This window comes from Protomyctophum parallelum, assembly GCF_964188405.1.
Source record: "Protomyctophum parallelum genome assembly, chromosome: 17".
In the NCBI taxonomy this organism is placed as follows: Eukaryota; Metazoa; Chordata; class Actinopteri; order Myctophiformes; family Myctophidae; genus Protomyctophum; species Protomyctophum parallelum.
Window position 1 is genome coordinate 47,198,985 of NC_139719.1, and position 20,077 is coordinate 47,219,061.

The 20,077-nt window shown below is 48.2% G+C and overlaps 1 protein-coding gene across 1 annotated transcript in view; it reads right to left on the reverse strand.

Moving 5' to 3' along the window:
• Nucleotides 1–222: 222 nt before the first annotated feature.
• syde1 (synapse defective Rho GTPase homolog 1) overlaps nt 223–20,077 on the reverse strand; it is a 27,100-nt gene continuing 7,245 nt past the window's right edge. Inside the window, exons 3-16 of the mRNA XM_083787154.1 lie at nt 19,037–19,151; nt 17,823–18,000; nt 17,437–17,720; nt 16,690–17,028; nt 13,478–13,673; nt 10,948–11,108; nt 10,080–10,229; nt 9,249–9,352; nt 8,963–9,094; nt 6,501–6,627; nt 4,765–4,946; nt 2,585–2,834; nt 1,911–2,207; nt 223–458 (exon numbers count right to left, since the gene is read on the reverse strand). Of these exons, the coding sequence (XP_083643280.1) occupies nt 292–458; nt 1,911–2,207; nt 2,585–2,834; nt 4,765–4,946; nt 6,501–6,627; nt 8,963–9,094; nt 9,249–9,352; nt 10,080–10,229; nt 10,948–11,108; nt 13,478–13,673; nt 16,690–17,028; nt 17,437–17,720; nt 17,823–18,000; nt 19,037–19,151 (2,682 nt within the window). The 3' untranslated portion in view covers nt 223–291. The remainder of the gene's footprint in view (nt 459–1,910; nt 2,208–2,584; nt 2,835–4,764; nt 4,947–6,500; nt 6,628–8,962; nt 9,095–9,248; nt 9,353–10,079; nt 10,230–10,947; nt 11,109–13,477; nt 13,674–16,689; nt 17,029–17,436; nt 17,721–17,822; nt 18,001–19,036; nt 19,152–20,077) is intronic.

The window sequence follows — 20,077 nt, forward strand, 5'->3', positions numbered from 1 at the left end:
CGGAAGTCAAGCGGAAGTGCGGAAGGCACGCTGCCACTCAAGTGACTAAGACCCGCCCCCACCTGCCTCTGATTGGCCTACTGAACAGAGACCCGCCCCCACCTGCCGCTGATTGGCCTACCGAACCATGGATCACTTTCTCATTAGCGCTACAGCGCCCTCTACAGACAGATGAATGTGTCTCTGTAGACAGATATTGACCAGTTCTCTGTCCAGGTCGTGGATAAGGTTATCAAAGTCCTTTGTCTGCGCCCTCTACAGACAGATATTAACGTGTCTCATTAGCGCCCCCTACAGACAGATGTTGACCAGTTCTCGGTCCAGGTCGTGTATTAACGCGTCGAAGTCTTTCAGACTCAGTCTGCAGCTGAACGGGGCGTCAAAGTCCAGGAAGTCGTCGACGAACGACGTCCATCCTTCCTTCTTCTGCTCTTCCTCCTCCTCGTCTTCATCACTCCCTACACGCACACACACACACACACGCACACGCCACGCACACACACATGCCACGCACACACAAACACACACACACGCCACGCACACACACACACACACACACACGCCACGCACACACATACACACACACACACGCCACGCACACATGCACACACAGACACACGCCACGCACACACACACACACACACACACGCCACGCACACACACACACACACACACGCGCCACGCACACATACACACACACACACGCCACGCACACACACACAGCCGCACACACACGCCACGCACACACGCACACACAGACACACGCCACGCACACACACACACACACACACACGCCACGCACACACACACACACACACACGCGCCACGCACACACACACACACGCACACGCCACGCACACACACACAGCCGCACACACACGCACACGCCACACACACACACACACAGACGCACGCCACGCACACACAGCCGCACACACAAGCACACAGCCACACACACGCACACACAGCCACACACACACGCACACGCCACGCACACACGCACACAGCCGCACACACACGCACACGCCACGCACACACAGACGCACGCACACAGGCACACACAGACGCACGCACACACAGACACACGCACACACAGACACACGCACACACAGACACACGCACACACAGACACACGCACACACAGACACACGCACACACAGACGCACGCACACACAGACGCAAGCAGAGTTACTGTCATAAACCTACCAACACACAGTGGTGAAAAAAGTAGTGAAATGTTTTGCTGAACTAGTTAATGTGATTACAGTAACTGATCACCTGATTACAGTAACTGATCACCTGATTACAGTAACTGATCACCTGATTACAGTAACTGATCACCTGATTACAGTAACTGATCACCTGATTACAGTAACTGATCACCTGATTACAGTAACTGATCACCTGATTACAGTAACTGATCACCTGATTACAGTAACTGATCACCTGATTACAGTAACTGATCACCTGATTACAGTAACTGATCACCTGATTACAGTAACTGATCACCTGATTACAGTAACTGATCACCTGATTACAGTAACTGATCACCACGGTAACTAATCTGATTGATCACCACGGTAACTAATCTGATTGGTCGCCACAGTAACTAATCTGATTGATCACCACGGTAACTAATCTGATTGATCACCACGGTAACTAATCTGATTGGTCGCCACGGTAACTAATCTGATTGATCACCACGGTAACTAATCTGATTGGTCGAAACGGTAACTAATCTGATTGATCACCACGGTAACTAATCTGATTGGTCGAAACGGTAACTAATCTGATTGATCACCACGGTAACTAATCTGATTGATCACCACGGTAACTAATCTGATTGGTCGAAACGGTAACTAATCTGATTGATCACCACGGTAACTAATCTGATTGGTCGTCACAGTTACCTCCTTCACTTTCGCTCCCTGCCACCTCGTCATAGTCCGCTTCCTGTCCGGACAGGAAGTCCCGCCCACAGACACTCCAGTCGCCGGCGTAGCGGTTGATTGGCGGAGAGCTGTCCAATCGAGCCGGACGGCCACGCCCCCTCCGCGACACCACCGCCTCCTCTGGAGGAGGGAGAGCCAATCGCAGCGCGGCGCGCCTCTGCTGCCCCGTGGGGTTATGGGTAATGAGAGGGGGGGGAGGGGAGGGAGGGGGGGAGGGGAGGGGGTCGTCTCGGTGCGCTGGCTGTCCGACAGGAACTGAAACAATAATAATATTAATCGTTAATAAAGTGAGAAAAACCTGAGGAATAACGTGTTCCTTCCACTCGCTACGTCCAACCGGGGAAACTCCCTCAGGTCAGGTAAAAAGAAGCAGCTTGGACTCCTCATGCATAGAAGGAAGCATGAGGTCAGTTCGGGGCTCTCTCCAGGTTGGCAGAGGAAGTGTAGCATCCAGGATTACAGTTTAGACAAACCTGGTACCGAGTGAAAAAATGGGATACTGCCAGAGCTGTTAGCATCATGCTAACAGGCTAACAGCTATGCTAACAGACTAACTCACCTGGCCACAGCTGTAACAGGTAGTGTTAGCATCATGCTAACAGGCTAACGGCTATGCTAACAGACTAACTCACCTGGCCACAGCTGTAACAGGTAGTGCAGAGCTTCGATGTGTCGTTTAAAGTCCACCGCACTGGCCACGCCTCCCTCGCCGTGGTCCAAGCCCCTCCCACCTCCTCCTGATTGGCTGGTTGGCTGGTTGGCTCCGCCCCCCCAGAGCAGCACGGGGCCGAAGCAGACGGCCAAGTTCTGATGAGTCATCCTGTTCACGTGACTCAGCGATGACACCAGAGACAGATGGTCCAATAGGAGAGAGAGGGTGGCCTGGACACGCCCACGCACGCACGCACGCACGCACGCACGCACACACACACACACACACACACACACACACACACACACACACACACACACACACACACACACACACACACACACACACACACACACACACACACACACACGGTTAAATGGTTGATGACGCAGAGACATCTGAACACTAGCAGAAACTAACAGAGGCAACACAGACAACACAGACACACAGACAACAGACACACAGACACACAGACACACAGACAACAGACACACAGACACACAGACAACACAGACACACAGACACACAGACAACACAGACACACAGACACACAGACACACAGACACACAGACAACACAGACACACAGACACACAGACACACAGACACACAGACAACACAGACACACAGACACACAGACAACACAGACACACAGACAACAGACACACAGACAACAGACACACAGACAACAGACACACAGACAACAGACACACAGACACACAGACAACAGACACACAGACACACAGACAACAGACACACAGACACACAGACAACAGACACACAGACACACAGACAACAGACACACAGACACACAGACAACAGACACACAGACACACAGACAACAGACACACAGACACACAGACAACAGACACACAGACACACAGACAACAGACACACAGACACACAGACAACACAGACACACAGACAACAGACACACAGACACACAGACAACAGACACACAGACACACAGACACACAGACAACAGACACACAGACACACAGACAACACAGACACACAGACAACAGACACACAGACAACAGACACACAGACACACAGACAACAGACACACAGACACACAGACAACAGACACACAGACACACAGACAACACAGACACACAGACAACAGACACACAGACACACAGACAACAGACACACAGACACACAGACACACAGACAACAGACACACAGACACACAGACAACACAGACACACAGACAACAGACACACAGACAACAGACACACAGACACACAGACACACAGACACACAGACACACAGACAACAGACACACAGACACAGACACACATACAACAGACACACAGACACACAGACAACAGACACACAGACAACAGACACACAGACAACACAGACAACACAGACACACAGACACAGACACACATACAACAGACACACAGACACACAGACAACAGACACACAGACACACAGACAACAGACACACAGACACAGACACACATACAACAGACACACAGACACACAGACACACAGACAACAGACACACAGACAACAGACACACAGACACAGACACACATACAACAGACACACAGACACACAGACACACAGACAACACAGACAACACAGACACACAGACACACAGACACACAGACAACAGACACACAGACACACAGACACACAGACACACAGACACACAGACACACAGACAACAGTCACACAGACACACAGACAACAGACACACAGACAACAGACAACACAGACACACAGACACACAGACACACAGACACAGACACACATACACACAGACAACACAGACACACAGACACACAGACAACAGACACACAGACACACAGACAACAGACACACAGACACACAGACAACAGACACACAGACAACAGACACACAGACAACAGACACACAGACAACAGACACACAGACACACAGACACACAGACAACAGACACACAGACACACAGACAACAGACACACAGACACACAGACAACAGACACACAGACACACAGACAACAGACACACAGACACACAGACAACAGACACACAGACACACAGACAACAGACACACAGACACACAGACAACAGACACACAGACACACAGACAACAGACACACAGACAACACAGACAAACTAACAAATGCCTACACTGCAAACAATGACATCACCAGATATATCCTGACCTTCTCGGGGGGGGGCAGGCAGTCCAGCAGAGACACGGTGCTGCGACACAGCTCGGGGTCGGAGGTCAAGGTCACGACGGGGTTAGGAGGAGGTCGTAAGGTCATGGCCTCCAGGACCACCTGGTACAGGGTCCTCGTTATCAGCGGCGAGGGCAGCTCGCGTAGGTAGTCCTTCAGAATGCCTGAAGACAAAGACAACAGACAGGTAGTCCTTCAGAATGCCTGAAGACAAAGACAACAGACAGGTAGTCCTTCAGAATGCCTGAACACAAAGACAACAGACAGGTAGTCCTTCAGAATGCCTGAACACAAAGACAACAGACAGGTAGTCCTTCAGAATGCCTGGACACAAAGACAACAGACAGGTAGTCCTTCAGAATGCCTGAAGACAAAGACAACAGACAGGTAGTCCTTCAGAATGCCTGAACACAAAGACAACAGACAGGTAGTCCTTCAGAATGCCTGAACACAAAGACAACAGACAGGTATTCCTCACAGATCCATAAGGGTCCATTTGGTTCCAGGTGTTACACTCCCGTCCCCAGGGGACAGTGAACAGTCCTGTTCTCACGCTATACCAACAACATGAGGGCCTCGGACAGTGCGAGCATGGCACCGCTACCTTCAGAACACCTCATAGAGTGTTAGGAGGTGGTGTGAGGAGCATTACTACCTTCAGAACATCGTATAGAGTGTTAGGAGGTGGTGTGAGGAGCATTGCTACCTTCAGTTAGGTGAAGCTCACCTGTGACCACCTTGATGTCAGGGTACAGTTAATTAATTATTAACCCTTTGCATACTGAGCGTTAGTGAAAGTAATTAAAACTCATCCCCCGCTAACTACTTCTTTACCGTCTTTTTTTATGAAATCCAGAGCCGCCTGCAACGACATGAACGTGTTAATTAGCGCTTTATTTAATGATAAACCTATAAAGCGACTGTGTTTAGTGGCTCAATAGCAACTCTAAAAGCGCATCTAAAATATGAATGCTTCTTTTTTTTAATATATATGTTTTTATCCCACAATTTTGTAACCCATTTTTCACCCCTGTGTCAATCATCTAATGTGATCCTGGGCTCTACACACCCTCCGCCAACCTAGTCCCCATATATGGGGGACAAGGGGAGAGCAACGGACTTGAACTCATGCTTGATTCATATGCCTGAGTGTCCAAGTTGCTCCTTTACACCTGACAGGGGGGAGTTTCCCTGGTTGGACGTAGCGCGTGGAAGGAACACGTTATTCCAACCAGTTCCTTTCCCCTCCATCAGGCGCCCCGGCTGGCCAGGGGGAGGCAGTTTAGTGACCAGGATTACTGCATGTTTTTTGTGAGGGTATCTACCCTAGGGGACACGGGGAGAACATGTGAGGGTACCTACCCTAGGGGACACGGGGAGAACATGCAAACTCCACACAGCAAGGCCCTTTCGCCAACCTCGCCTTCGGGTATGGGCACTGATGACGCGGAGGAGGAAACACGCCGCCAGCACCCACAGCGTCCCCAGCGGGAATCGAACCCAGGACCTTCTAGCTGTGAGGCGACAGCACTACCAACTGTGCCACCGTGCCCCATGAATGCTTCTAAAGACTCTTAGCCAGTGATCAGCGTGACCGCCTCCGCCATCGCCGTTTTGGGGAGACGAGGAGGCGCTCTTCTTCTACAGCCAAATAGAATGGTGCTGAACTGTCGCTAGCGCCCCCTAGAGGTGGTTGAGTTAACCCCTTGCATACTGACCTGTGACCACGTTGATGTCAGGGTACAGTTCCTCCCTCAGACTCACGGCGGTGCTGTTCCTCTCGAACCAATCCCTGAGCTCCTTCTTCACGGCGGCCGAACCGCACAGCCGGTACAGCCCCACCACCTGTCAATCACAGAGAGAAGACACACCCACCACCTGTCAATCACAGAGAGAAGACACACCCACCACCTGTCAATCACAGAGAGAAGACACACCCACCACCTGTCAATCACAGAGAGAAGACACGCCCACCACCTGTCAATCACAGAGAGAAGACACACCCACCACCTGTCAATCACAGAGAGAAGACACACCCACCACCTGTCAATCACAGAGAGAAGACACACCCACCACCTGTCAATCACAGAGAGAAGACACACCCACCACCTGTCAATCACAGAGAGAAGACACACCCACCACCTGTCAATCACAGAGAGAAGACACACCCACCACCTGTCAATCACAGAGAAGACACACCCACCACCTGTCAATCACAGGGAGAAGACACACCCACCACCTGTCAATCACAGAGAGAAGACACACCCACCACCTGTCAATCACAGGGAGAAGACACGCCCACCACCTGTCAATCACAGGGAGAAGACACACCCACCACCTGTCAATCACAGAGAAGACACGCCCACCACCTGTCAATCACAGAGAAGACACGCCCACCACCTGTCAATCACAGAGAAGACACACCCACCACCTGTCAATCACAGAGAAGACACACCCACCACCTGTCAATCACTGACCCGCCGGTATAATTGGGAGTTAGGTCTTTGGCGATATCTTTGGCTAAATGGGCAAGTTAAGGAAGCTTAAGTTGCAAGGCTTAGTTTTAGATTCTCAAACAGACTATTTATGAAATGATAATCGGACAGAGAACTTGTGCTGGCGAAATGCCTTATAAAAGGATGGGATGACGTCACCACTAGGTAGGAGTGACATCAGCCCTGACACATAGGGGGATTTTAGATCGCATCATATAATAACAGTGTTTGATAAATAAACAAATCATCCTGGCCGCTTCAACTGAAGAATCAACTGACTGAGAGAAAACGCTATTGTTACTGCTGCTGAATTACTAGAAACAGACTGTATCTTATATATAGGGTTATATAAGGTTATATAGGGTATAACGACACAGAGACACCTCCCTGACAATATAACGATACAGAGACACCTCCCTGACAATATAACGACACAGAGACACCTCCCTGACAATATAACGATACAGAGACACCTCCCTGACAATATAACGATACAGAGACACCTCCCTGACAATATAACGATACAGAGACACCTCCCTGACAATATAACGATACAGAGACACCTCCCTGACAATATAACGACACAGAGACACCTCCCTGACAATATAACGATACAGAGACACCTCCCTGACAATATAACGATACAGAGACACCTCCCTGACAATATAACGATACAGAGACACCTCCCTGACAATATAACGATACAGAGACACCTCCCTGACAATATAACGATACAGAGACACCTCCCTGACAATATAACGATACAGAGACACCTCCCTGACAATATAACGATACAGAGACACCTCCCTGACAATATAACGATACAGAGACACCTCCCTGACAATATAACGATACACAGACACCTCCCTGACAATATAACGACACAGAGACACCTCCCTGACAATATAATGACACAGAGACACCTCCCTGACAATATAACGATACAGAGACACCTCCCTGACAATATAACGATACAGAGACACCTCCCTGACAATATAACGATACAGAGACACCTCCCTGACAATATAACGATATAGACACCTCCCTGACAATATAACGATGCAGAGACACCTCCCTGACAATATATCGATGCAGAGACACCTCCCTGACAATATAATGATACAGAGACACCTCCCTGACAATATAACGATACACAGACACCTCCCTGACAATATAACGACACAGAGACACCTCCCTGACAATATAACGATACAGAGACACCTCCCTGACAATATAACGATATAGACACCTCCCTGACAATATAACGATGCAGAGACACCTCCCTGACAATATAACGATACAGAGACACCTCCCTGACAATATATAGATACAGAGACACCTCCCTGACAATATAACGACACAGAGACACCTCCCTGACAATATAACGATACAGAGACACCTCCCTGACAATATAACGATATAGACACCTCCCTGACAATATAACGATACAGAGACACCTCCCTGACAATAGCGCCGAGACAGCTTGTTTATTTTTGGACCACAACGCTTACAGTATATGAAACGATTTTAAGATGAGCCCATGTTATACTCCATAGAGAAATTACTTCCGTGAACCAGGGGAATCCAGGGGATACAGACAGACAGACAGACAGACAGACAGACAGACAGACAGACAGACAGACAGACAGACAGACAGACAGACAGACAGACAGACAGACAGGTACCTTCAGTCCTCTCCTCTCTATCTCCTCCACTGCTTTCTGGATCAGAATGGGCACGGTGGACGCACTTCCTTCTCTCTCCACCAGGAGGTGGAGTTCCACTCCAAACACACTGGAGGACGCGTCACTGCTGCACTGTACAGGCACACACACGCACACACACACACACACACACACACACACACACACGCGCACGCGCACGGACAACAAGTCACTCTGCTGAATCCATCCATCTTCAACCGCTTATCCGTAGTCGGGTCGCGAGGTCAGTATTATGGGCGTGTCCTACCTTGGGCAGTATTGTGGGCGTGTCCCATTGCTCCTGGAGTGACAGCTTGATGTACAGCAGACCTCTGGGCTCCAACTTCACACACAGCTGCTGACCTCGACACGCTGAGAGAAAGACAGGCAGACAGACAGGCTGAGAGACAGACAGGCTGTCTGTCCCCTAGGCTAGGTACCCTCACATGTTCTCCCCGTGTCCCCTAGGGTAGGTACCCTCACATGTTCTCCCCGTGTCCCCTAGGGTAGGTACCCTCACATGTTCTCCCCGTGTCCCCTAGGGTAGGTACCCTCACATGTTCTCCCCGTGTCCCCTAGGGTAGGTACCCTCACATGTTCTCCCCGTGTCCCCTAGGGTAGGTACCCTCACATGTTCTCCCCGTGTCCCCTAGGGTAGGTACCCTCACATGTTCTCCCCGTGTCCCCTATAGGGTATGTACCCTCACATGTTCTCCCCGTGTCCCCTAGGGTAGGTACCCTCACATGTTCTCCCTGTGTCCCCTAGGGTAGGTACCCTCACATGTTCTCCCTGTGTCCCCTAGGGTAGGTACCCTCACATGTTCTCCCTGTGTCCCCTAGGGTAGGTACCCTCACATGTTCTCACAGTGTCCCCTAGGGTAGGTATGGTCACATGTTCTCCCAGGCTTACATTAGATAATTTACACTGGGTTAAAAAAATGGGTTACAAAATCGTAGGATAAAAATATATTAAAATTAAAATAATTTGGTTCTCCATAGAGATTAAACACCTTAACGAGTTTAAGAATTAATGCTCGCCGCTCGGCAGTACACAATTCATCCACAAGATGGCGGTGATGGCATAAAAGGTGAACTGTACCTTTAAACAGAGGAGGGATGCAGACTCCGCCCAGGCCACACACTCTGTTTCTGGTTGGTCCACAGCTCGAGGGGGCGGGGCTACCCGATGAGGAAGTATGGCTTTGATTGGTACCTGGGGCTGTGACGCCAACCAATCCCTGTTGGCAGACTGTGAGACAGACAGACAGACAGACAGACAGACAGACAGACAGACAGACAGACAGACAGACAGACAGACAGACAGACAGACAGACAGACAGACAGACAGACATTATAATTATTAATATTAATATTATCATCTGCCTTTGTACTGCATATTGCCCCAGGGGGCAGATACAGTCTGGCCCCTCTCAAGAGATTTGTTCCTTGTCTGAGGACCACCTAGAGAGATTATTCCTGTTCTTACAAGTAAGTGGGGCGGCGAGTGCCTGGATGGTAACCGTAAGGTTGCCAGTTCGAACCCGGGCTCCCCCAGAGTTACTGTCGAAGTGTCCTTGAGCAAGACTCTGAACCCCTAATTGCTCCCGATGTGCTAGTTGGTGCCTTGCATGGTTTCCGCTGCCATCGGTGTATGAATGTGTGTGTGAATGGGTGAATGTAATGCACAATCTCTGTAAAGCGCCTTGGATAAAGGCGCTATATAAATGCACCATTTACCATTTACCATTTACCAAGTAGGTGATATTAGAGGTAGTACTAGTAGTAATATTAATAATAGCAGTAATACTCATTCTAACCAGTAGGTGATATTGGAGGTAGTACTAGGTATTACTAGTAGTAATATTAATAATAGCATTAATACTCATTCTCACCAGTAGGTGATATTAGAGGTAGTACTAGGTATTACTAGTAGTAATATTAATAATAGCAGTAATACTCATTCTTACCAGTAGGGGTCAGCACTATGAGTCGTAACTGTCTGGCTCTCTCCAGCTCCAGGTGGAAGGCGTGGTTTAACGACAGGGCGGAGCCTCTGAGCGGCAGGAGGGCGGTCCTAGCGCGGGTCACACCGTCTATCTGGATGGCCACGAACACCTGTCTGTCTGCCCTGATGACACACAGACAGGCAGACATGAACACCTGTCTGTCTGCCCTGATGACAGACAGACAGACAGACAGACAGACAGACAGACAGACAGACAGACAGACAGACAGACAGGAACACCTGTCTGTCTGCCCTGATGACACACAGACAGGCAGACATGAACAACTGTCTGTCTGCCCTGATGACACACAGACAGGCAGACATGAACACCTGTCTGTCTGCCCTGATAACAGACAGACAGACAGACAGACAGACAGGAACACCTGGCTGTGTGACTGTATGCAGATGATATGCAGATGAGGAAGTATTGTGTGGTACCCATAGACTGTAAAAAATATGGACAAAGCGTTCCCCGGGTCTAACATGAACGTAAAATGAAGCCTGTCAGTCCTTGAATTGTAATTCGCCATCTTTCTAGATCCGTTTGGGCGCAGCTGGCCCATTGGCTGGCCCAGACAACGAGGCGGGACTTCCCCCCTTCTTCTTAGTTGGTTTTTATTTTGACTCAAGTGGGTGGGGAATCCCGATCATAGACTGTAACGGTAGCCACATTTTTATAAATGGGACCATAATTTTCCAAAAAGAATTAGAAATGAGACTTTAAACTAGTGACTGGAAGCAAATAGTATTCATGACCATGTTTATTAAGGTAATACAGTCTAGGTGAAGTTGGGCCCAAATACATGGACTTTTATGGGGCTATGGCAGGGTTCCCCAATAGGCGGCCCGCGGGCCATTTGCGGCCCACAGAGCGCCCCCTTGTGGCCCATGAAAGAATTTCATGTTTTTTTTAAGGGTCCCAGATATAAATGGCATTAAATGGGGGTCAGTAGCCTATGCATGTCAAACTGGGCATCCTTTTCAAATGGGGTCTTGCCCTGAAAATGAATTTTCAGGGCAAGACCTCGACCTCGTGCGTGCAGACTCGGCCCCCAGCCTGGTACGCTAGTCAAAATATGGCCCTTGAGGAAAATTAATTGGGGAACCCTGGGCTATGGGTTTTTCTGGGTCCAATGACAGCGCCACAACAGGCCATTATATGAACTTTCAGGAAATCCCGAATTCCTTGAGGCTTCACAAAATGTCTGTCTGACTGCCCCCCTGGTTAAATATCTGTCTGACTGCCCCCCTGGTTAAATATCTGTCTGACTGCCCCCCTGGTTAAATATCTGTCTGACTGCCCCCCTGGTTAAATATCTGTCTGACTGCCCCCCTGGTTAAATATCTGTCTGACTGCCCCCCTGGTTAAATATCTGTCTGACTGCCCCCCTGGTTAAATATCTGTCTGACTGCCCCCCTGGTTAAATATCTGTCTGACTGCCCCCCTGGTTAAATATCTGTCTGACTGCCTTCCCTGGTTAAATATCTGTCTGACTGCCCCCCTGGTTAAATATCTGTCTGACTGCCCCCCTGGTTAAATATCTGTCTGACTGCCCCCCTGGTTAAATATCTGTCTGACTGCCCCCCTGGTTAAATATCTGTCTGACTGCCCCCCTGGTTAAATATCTGTCTGACTGCCCCCCTGGTTAAATATCTGTCTGACTGCCCCCCTGGTGGTACCTGGTCTTACTCATGTCGTCCATCAGACAACAGTCCAGTGACTCGCTTCGTATTATTGTATTGTTGTATTATTACCAGCTGCAAGCTGGTCAATATTAGCTTGTGAAAGTCCCGACAGGAGATCATTTTCTGCTGAGCCTGCTCTGTCACCAGTTGGCAACACTGGTTGCCAAGCCTGCATATTTCCAGCCTAACGTGGATTCATTCACAGTTGCTTGCCTCGTTTGGTTTTTGGAGGCTGCTTTAGCTTATTTCTGTCACAACAGTTGCCACCACTGGCAACAACCCATAACATCCCATCGTCTGCACGGCAGGGCTAGTCGAGCAGTTCTGATTGGCTGCCTCGTCTCCAGCCATGTTGCCTCAGAATTCTTTAGGGTCACTAATTTGAGCATAACAGCGGAGCGCAGCTAAAAAGTGGCATAACGTCAGCAGCAGACCCACAGATAATAATAATAATGCAGCTGGTAATTAACCCATTCTGACCGGGAACCCATTTTGGTGTTAGCATCATGTTATGCTTTAGCTATTGAAAAATAGCAGATCTACAAGCTCTTAGCGCGCCACCGAGTGGCGCGCTAAGAGCTTGTAGGTCTGCTATTTTTTGAAAAATCAAAGAGCGACTGACATTTTTAGAATCTGATCTCAGGTCAGAATGGGTTGATCAGACCAGTGTGTGTCCAGTGGAAACCTCGTATGAATCTGATCTCAGGTCAGAATGGGTGAATCAATTTGGGCTTGTTGTATTATAATATTATGATGACATTATTGTACAGTATGTATTGTACTGTAGTACAGTAGTACTGTAGTACCTGTCCATCATGTCGTCCAGTCCCATCAGATGGACCGTCAGCAGCCCGGTCACCCGCTTGGCGCAGCGCGGCTGCTCCGAACCCACGTACAGACGGAAGGAAGTGACATCACAGCCGCCGCCCGGCATGGAGGAGGGGGGAGGGGCCTGCTGTTGTCGTGGCAACAGCTCGGGGGAGTCGCCATCACTGAGGTATCCTGAAGTATCCGAGTAAATAACGTCAGAAGTAAATCACCTCGCTTAGGTAGAGATATCCTGAAGTATCCCAGTAAATCACCTCACTAGGTAGAGGTATCCTGAAGTATCCAGTAAATCACCTCACTAGGTAGAGATATCCTGAAGTATCCAGTAAATCACCTCACTAGGTAGAGATATCCTGAAGTATCCAGTAAATCACCTCACTAGGTAGAGATATCCTGAAGTATCCAGTAAATCACCTCACTAGGTAGAGATATCCTGAAGTATCCAGTAAATCACCTCACTAGGTAGAGATATCCTGAAGTATCCAGTAAATCACCTCACTAGGTAGAGATATCCTGAAGTATCCAGTAAATCACCTCACTAGGTAGAGGTATCCTGAAGTATCCCAGTAAATCACCTCACTAGGTAGAGGTATCCTGAAGTATCCAGTAAATCACCTCACTAGGTAGAGGTATCCTGAAGTATCCCAGTAAATCACCTCACTAGGTAGAGGTATCCTGAAGTATCCAGTAAATCACCTCACTAGGTAGATATCCTGAAGTATCCAGTAAATCACCTCACTAGGTAGAGGTATCCTGATGTATCCAGTAAATCACCTCACTAGGTAGAGATATCCTGAAGTATCCAGTAAATCACCTCACTAGGTAGAGGTATCCTGATGTATCCAGTAAATCACCTCACTAGGTAGAGATATCCTGAAGTATCCAGTAAATCACCTCACTAGGTAGAGATATCCTGAAGTATCCAGTAAATCACCTCACTAGGTAGAGGTATCCTGAAGTATCCCAGTAAATCACCTCACTAGGTAGAGGTATCCTGAAGTATCCCAGTAAATCACCTCACTAGGTAGAGATATCCTGAAGTATCCAGTAAATCACCTCACTAGGTAGAGATATCCTGAAGTATCCAGTAAATCACCTCACTAGGTAGAGATATCCTGAAGTATCCAGTAAATCACCTCACTAGGTAGAGATATCCTGAAGTATCCAGTAAATCACCTCACTAGGTAGAGGTATCCTGAAGTATCCAGTAAATCACCTCACTAGGTAGAGATATCCTGAAGTATCCCAGTAAATCACCTCACTAGGTAGAGATATCCTGAAGTATCCAGTAAATCACCTCACTAGGTAGAGGTATCCTGAAGTATCCAGTAAATCACCTCACTAGGTAGATATCCTGAAGTATCCAGTAAATCACCTCACTAGGTAGAGATATCCTGAAGTATCCCAGTAAATCACCTCACTAGGTAGAGGTATCCTGAAGTATCCAGTAAATCACCTCACTAGGTAGAGATATCCTGAAGTATCCAGTAAATCACCTCACTAGGTAGAGATATCCTGAAGTATCCAGTAAATCACCTCACTAGGTAGAGATATCCTATAGTATCCAGTAAATCACCTCACTAGGTAGAGATATCCTGAAGTATCCAGTAAATCACCTCACTAGGTAGAGATATCCTGAAGTATCCAGTAAATCACCTCACTAGGTAGAGATATCCTGAAGTATCCAGTAAATCACCTCACTAGGTAGAGGTATCCTGAAGTATCCAGTAAATCACCTCACTAGGTAGAGATATCCTGAAGTATCCAGTAAATCACCTCACTAGGTAGAGATATCCTGAAGTATCCAGTAAATCACCTCACTAGGTAGAGATATCCTGAAGTATCCAGTAAATCACCTCACTAGGTAGAGATATCCTGAAGTATCCAGTAAATCACCTCACTAGGTAGAGATATCCTGAAGTATCCAGTAAATCACCTCACTAGGTAGAGGTATCCTGAAGTATCCAGTAAATCACCTCACTAGGTAGAGATATCCTGAAGTATCCAGTAAATCACCTCACTAGGTAGAGGTATCCTGAAGTATCCAGTAAATCACCTCACTAGGTAGAGATATCCTGAAGTATCCAGTAAATCACCTCACTAGGTAGAGGTATCCTGAAGTATCCAGTAAATCACCTCACTAGGTAGAGATATCCTGAAGTATCCAGTAAATCACCTCACTAGGTAGAGATATCCTGAAGTATCCAGTAAATCACCTCACTAGGTAGATATCCTGAAGTATCCAGTAAATCACCTCACTAGGTAGAGATATCCTGAAGTATCCCAGTAAATCACCTCACTAGGTAGAGATATCCTGAAGTATCCAGTAAATCACCTCACTAGGTAGAGGTATCCTGAAGTATCCAGTAAATCACCTCACTAGGTAGAGATATCCTGAAGTATCCAGTAAATCACCTCACTAGGTAGAGGTATCCTGAAGTATCCAGTAAATCACCTCACTAGGTAGAGATATCCTGAAGTATCCAGTAAATCACCTCACTAGGTAGAGATATCCTGAAGTATCCAGTAAATCACCTCACTAGGTAGAGGTATCCTGAAGTATCCCAGTAAATCACCTCACTAGGTAGAGATATCCTGAAGTATCCCAGTAAATCACCTCACTAGGTAGAGATATCCTGAAGTATCCAGTAAATCACCTCACTAGGTAGAGATATCCTGAAGTATCCAGTAAATCACCTCACTAGGTAGAGATATCCTGAAGTATCCAGTAAATCACCTCACTAGGTAGAGATATCCTGAAGTATCCAGTAAATCACCTCACTAGGTAGAGATATCCTGAAGTATCCCAGTAAATCACCTCACTAGGTAGAGATATCCTGAAGTATCCCAGTAAATCACCTCACTAGGTAGAGGTATCCTGAAGTATCCAGTAAATCACCTCACTAGGTAGAGATATCCTGAAGTATCCAGTAAATCACCTCACTAGGTAGAGATATCCTGAAGTATCCAGTAAATCACCTCACTAGGTAGAGATATCCTGAAGTATCCAGTAAATCACCTCACTAGGTAGAGGTATCCTGAAGTATCCAGTACTCATTGAAAACAAACTATACGCGCGTTATATCGCTTCACGTTTGAAAGGCCCGTTAGCCTGAGTGGACGATGGAATGACCGAAGGTTTTATTGACAGTGAAACCTCCCTTTAAGTAAAGAAGGTAATAAATCGTACCTCCTTTGCCAGCGGAGCGTCCTCTGGACGACTTTCGGAGCGGCCTGACCGGAGGGGCGGAGCTATCCAGGTGATATCGGCTGATCACGTTCTGATCGGACGAAGACGACGACGTCGTCGTCGACTCCGATTGGTCCTTGGCTGCGGCCTCCTTGTTGCCGTGGCGATGCGAGCGCAGGCTCAGCTTGCGCCGCAGCTCCGGGAGCTTCTTCATCTTCAGAGACAGCCGGCGCACCGTCCCCGGGGAGCGCAGCCTGTCAATCACACTGCCCGACACGCCCCCTTTCTTCTGGGAGGCGGGGCTAGAGTCCGGAGGCGGAGCTTCACACTGGACCGGCTCTGAGAGACAGTAAAACACCAATCACATGATAGGAGGGGCTAGCACCTCTCAACCAATCACATGATAGGAGGGGCTAGCACCTCTCAACCAATCAACATGATAGGAGGGGCTAGCACCTCTCAGCCAATCACATGATAGGAGGGGCTAGCACCTCTCAACCAATCACATGATAGGAGGGGCTAGCACCTCTCAACCAATCACATGATAGGAGGGGCTAGCACCTCTCAGCCAATCACATGATAGGAGGGGCTAGCACCTCTCAACCAATCAACATGATAGGAGGGGCTAGCACCTCTCGACCAATCACATAGGAGGGGCTAGCACCTCTCGACCAATCACATAGGAGGGGCCCCTCAAAACGAGAAAGACAGAATTAGCATAATGTATCAGTGACAGTGATGTCATACCCGTGTGTTCGGGGGTGATGATGTCATCGGGGGGGCGGTGCCTGATGTTGGGACTGGCTCCGCCCTTTGGACTGTCTTTGCCTTGACGATCCTTTTGCCCCGCCCCCGCTGCTGTAGCCCCTCCCCCTGGCCCTCTCTGGGGAGCTCCTATTGGACAGTCTGCTGTAGACCCTCCCCCCGGCCCTCTTTGGGGGGCTCTTATTGGACAGTCCGACGCCGACGCCTCCCTGGTGGCTCCTCCTACTTCCTGGTCCCGCCTCCTCTTCCACACGCTCTCCTCCTCCCTACGGAAGTAGTCACATGTTTACATCAAAGTGCTCATCATTATGCAAAATATCAAATGATCGCCATGGCGATAACACCGCTCCTTCCCTATTGGTCGTTACCTCCTGGCAGCGCTGGCGCTGTCGTCCTCCTCGGGGATGGGATTGTACCAGATGTTGTGTTCTCCCTGAGGCCGGGAGGACGCGGAGGCCTGGTCTGGAGCCTGGGCCTTTCCTGAGGACAGAACCCAGGCTCGGGAGCTCCGATCCAGGCTCTGGAGGTAGGCTCCCTGCCGGTCCCCTGGTGGGCCAATAAACATAAACCATCCATTGACTCCCCATTCATCCAATTTGCATCTGCTTGTATTAACCCATTCTGACCTGAGGTCAGATTCTAAAAGTGTCTTCGATTTAAAAAAAATAGCAGACCTACAAGCTCTTAACGCGCCACTCTATGAGCTTGTAGATCTGCTATTTTTCAATAGCTAAAGCACGACATGATGCTGACACCAAAATGGGTTCGCGTTCAGAATGGGTTAAACTCACCAACATCGCAGCTGTAGGGAAAGCTTTTGTTTCATAAAAATCCACCGAATCGTTTTCCCACTCCCAGCTCTGCACTTAGTTTTTCTTCTTTTTTTAGTTCTATCTCACTGCTAGAACTTTCTGACTCTGAGGTAGAGAAGATGTTTGGCTGTCAAACAGCATCCATTTGTTTTTTCAATGCTGTGGACCGGAGCGTGGTGAAATAGTTGCTAAGATACGATACTGCATAGTGATTGGCTCTGCTGCATGCCTATGAAGAGTACTGACCAATGAGCTGTGCCTATAGCGCCTTTCTAGACACCAGGTTCCATGTCTTCCTCCTGTTCCCATAGCTCAGATAGCTGCCCCTTCTGCTTGTGTGTGTGTGTGTGTGTGTGTGTGTGTGTGTGTGTGTGTGTGTGTGTGTGTGTGTGTGTGTGTGTGTGTGTGTGTGTGTGTGTGTGTGTGTGTGTGTGTGTGTGTGTGTGTGTGTGTGTCCCCGCATGTGAGCGACTGAGAATCACCATAACGCGCTGTCATTCTTCCACGACCCCAAAATACGGGATTAAGTGCGTCCCGAATCGGTTCATTACGGGACAGGTCTTTTAGTTGCCAAATAAGGTACGATCCCGTAAAATACGGGACAGTTGGCAACCCTAGTGTTTGATTGCCCCCCCCCCCCAACCCCCGCATCAAACTAAAATGTTTGGTCAAACCACGTGACTTCCATTGGAAAAGCATGGGGCAGCCATGGGACACGGACAGAGCACAGAACATCGGTTCTTCATGTGTGTACGAAGCCAGAGCGCTACCTGTGGGTGTGCTGGCGTCGTGCGGGGCTGCAGTTGCACCAGAGGGCAGACAGGGGGCGACGTGTTGGTCTGAATCCTCCAGACCCACAGGGTTCCTCTCAGCTGGTTCCTCTTCCTGGAGAAGAAGAAGAAGAAGAAGAAGAAGAAGAAGAAGAATGGGTTGATTTGATTGGCTGAGCACAGAATGTAATGTAATGTATGAGTGTGAGTGTGAGTGTGGTTTTTGAGGGGTTCTAGCCCCTCCTATATCCAGCTTTTAGTGTTAGTGTATGTTCACAAACTTTGTTCCACACAAGCATTACATGCAATGAATGGAGAACTTTACGTCATAGTGTCTATTTTATGTCATGATTATGTACGATCTTTGAGAGAAACAATGGACAGTATGGAGTAGAAACAATAGACAGTATAAAAACATGAAACATTTTCATTTGAATGTAAATAGCCTCATTCCTAAACTGGCTGAAATCAGACATCTGTTTCAAAACGGTAAATCAAACATCCTGTGTTTCTCTGAGACAAAGCTGGACCAATCCACCAAGGATCCAGAGATAGAAATAGAAAACTATACTATCATTAGGAACGACAGAAACAGGCATGGTGGTGGCGTGTGCATGTACATTCACAAAGACACTGAATATGTTACTCATACTGACTTACAGCATGATGAAATTGAAACTGTGTGGGTTGAATTAATTTTCAAAAATGCTAAATCAGTATTAGTTGGCACCGTCTATAGACCGCCCGATCAGAACGGCTTCTATGATATACTTGAGGGGTGCTTAGCTGGGGAGGATTGTGTAGAGAAAATCCTGATTGGCGCCTACAATACGGATATGCATCGTAAGGAAGCACCTGTGTTTAAGTCATTTAGTCGGTTCTGTGATCTGCATGGTGTCAGTCAGCTAATTACCCAACCCACAAGAGTGTGTGATTCTACTCAAACTGTCATTGATCTCATTCTGACCTCGGACAAATCCAGAATCTCCAAGAAAGGGGTTATTGTATGTGGGCTCAGTGATCATTTTATGATTTTCTGTA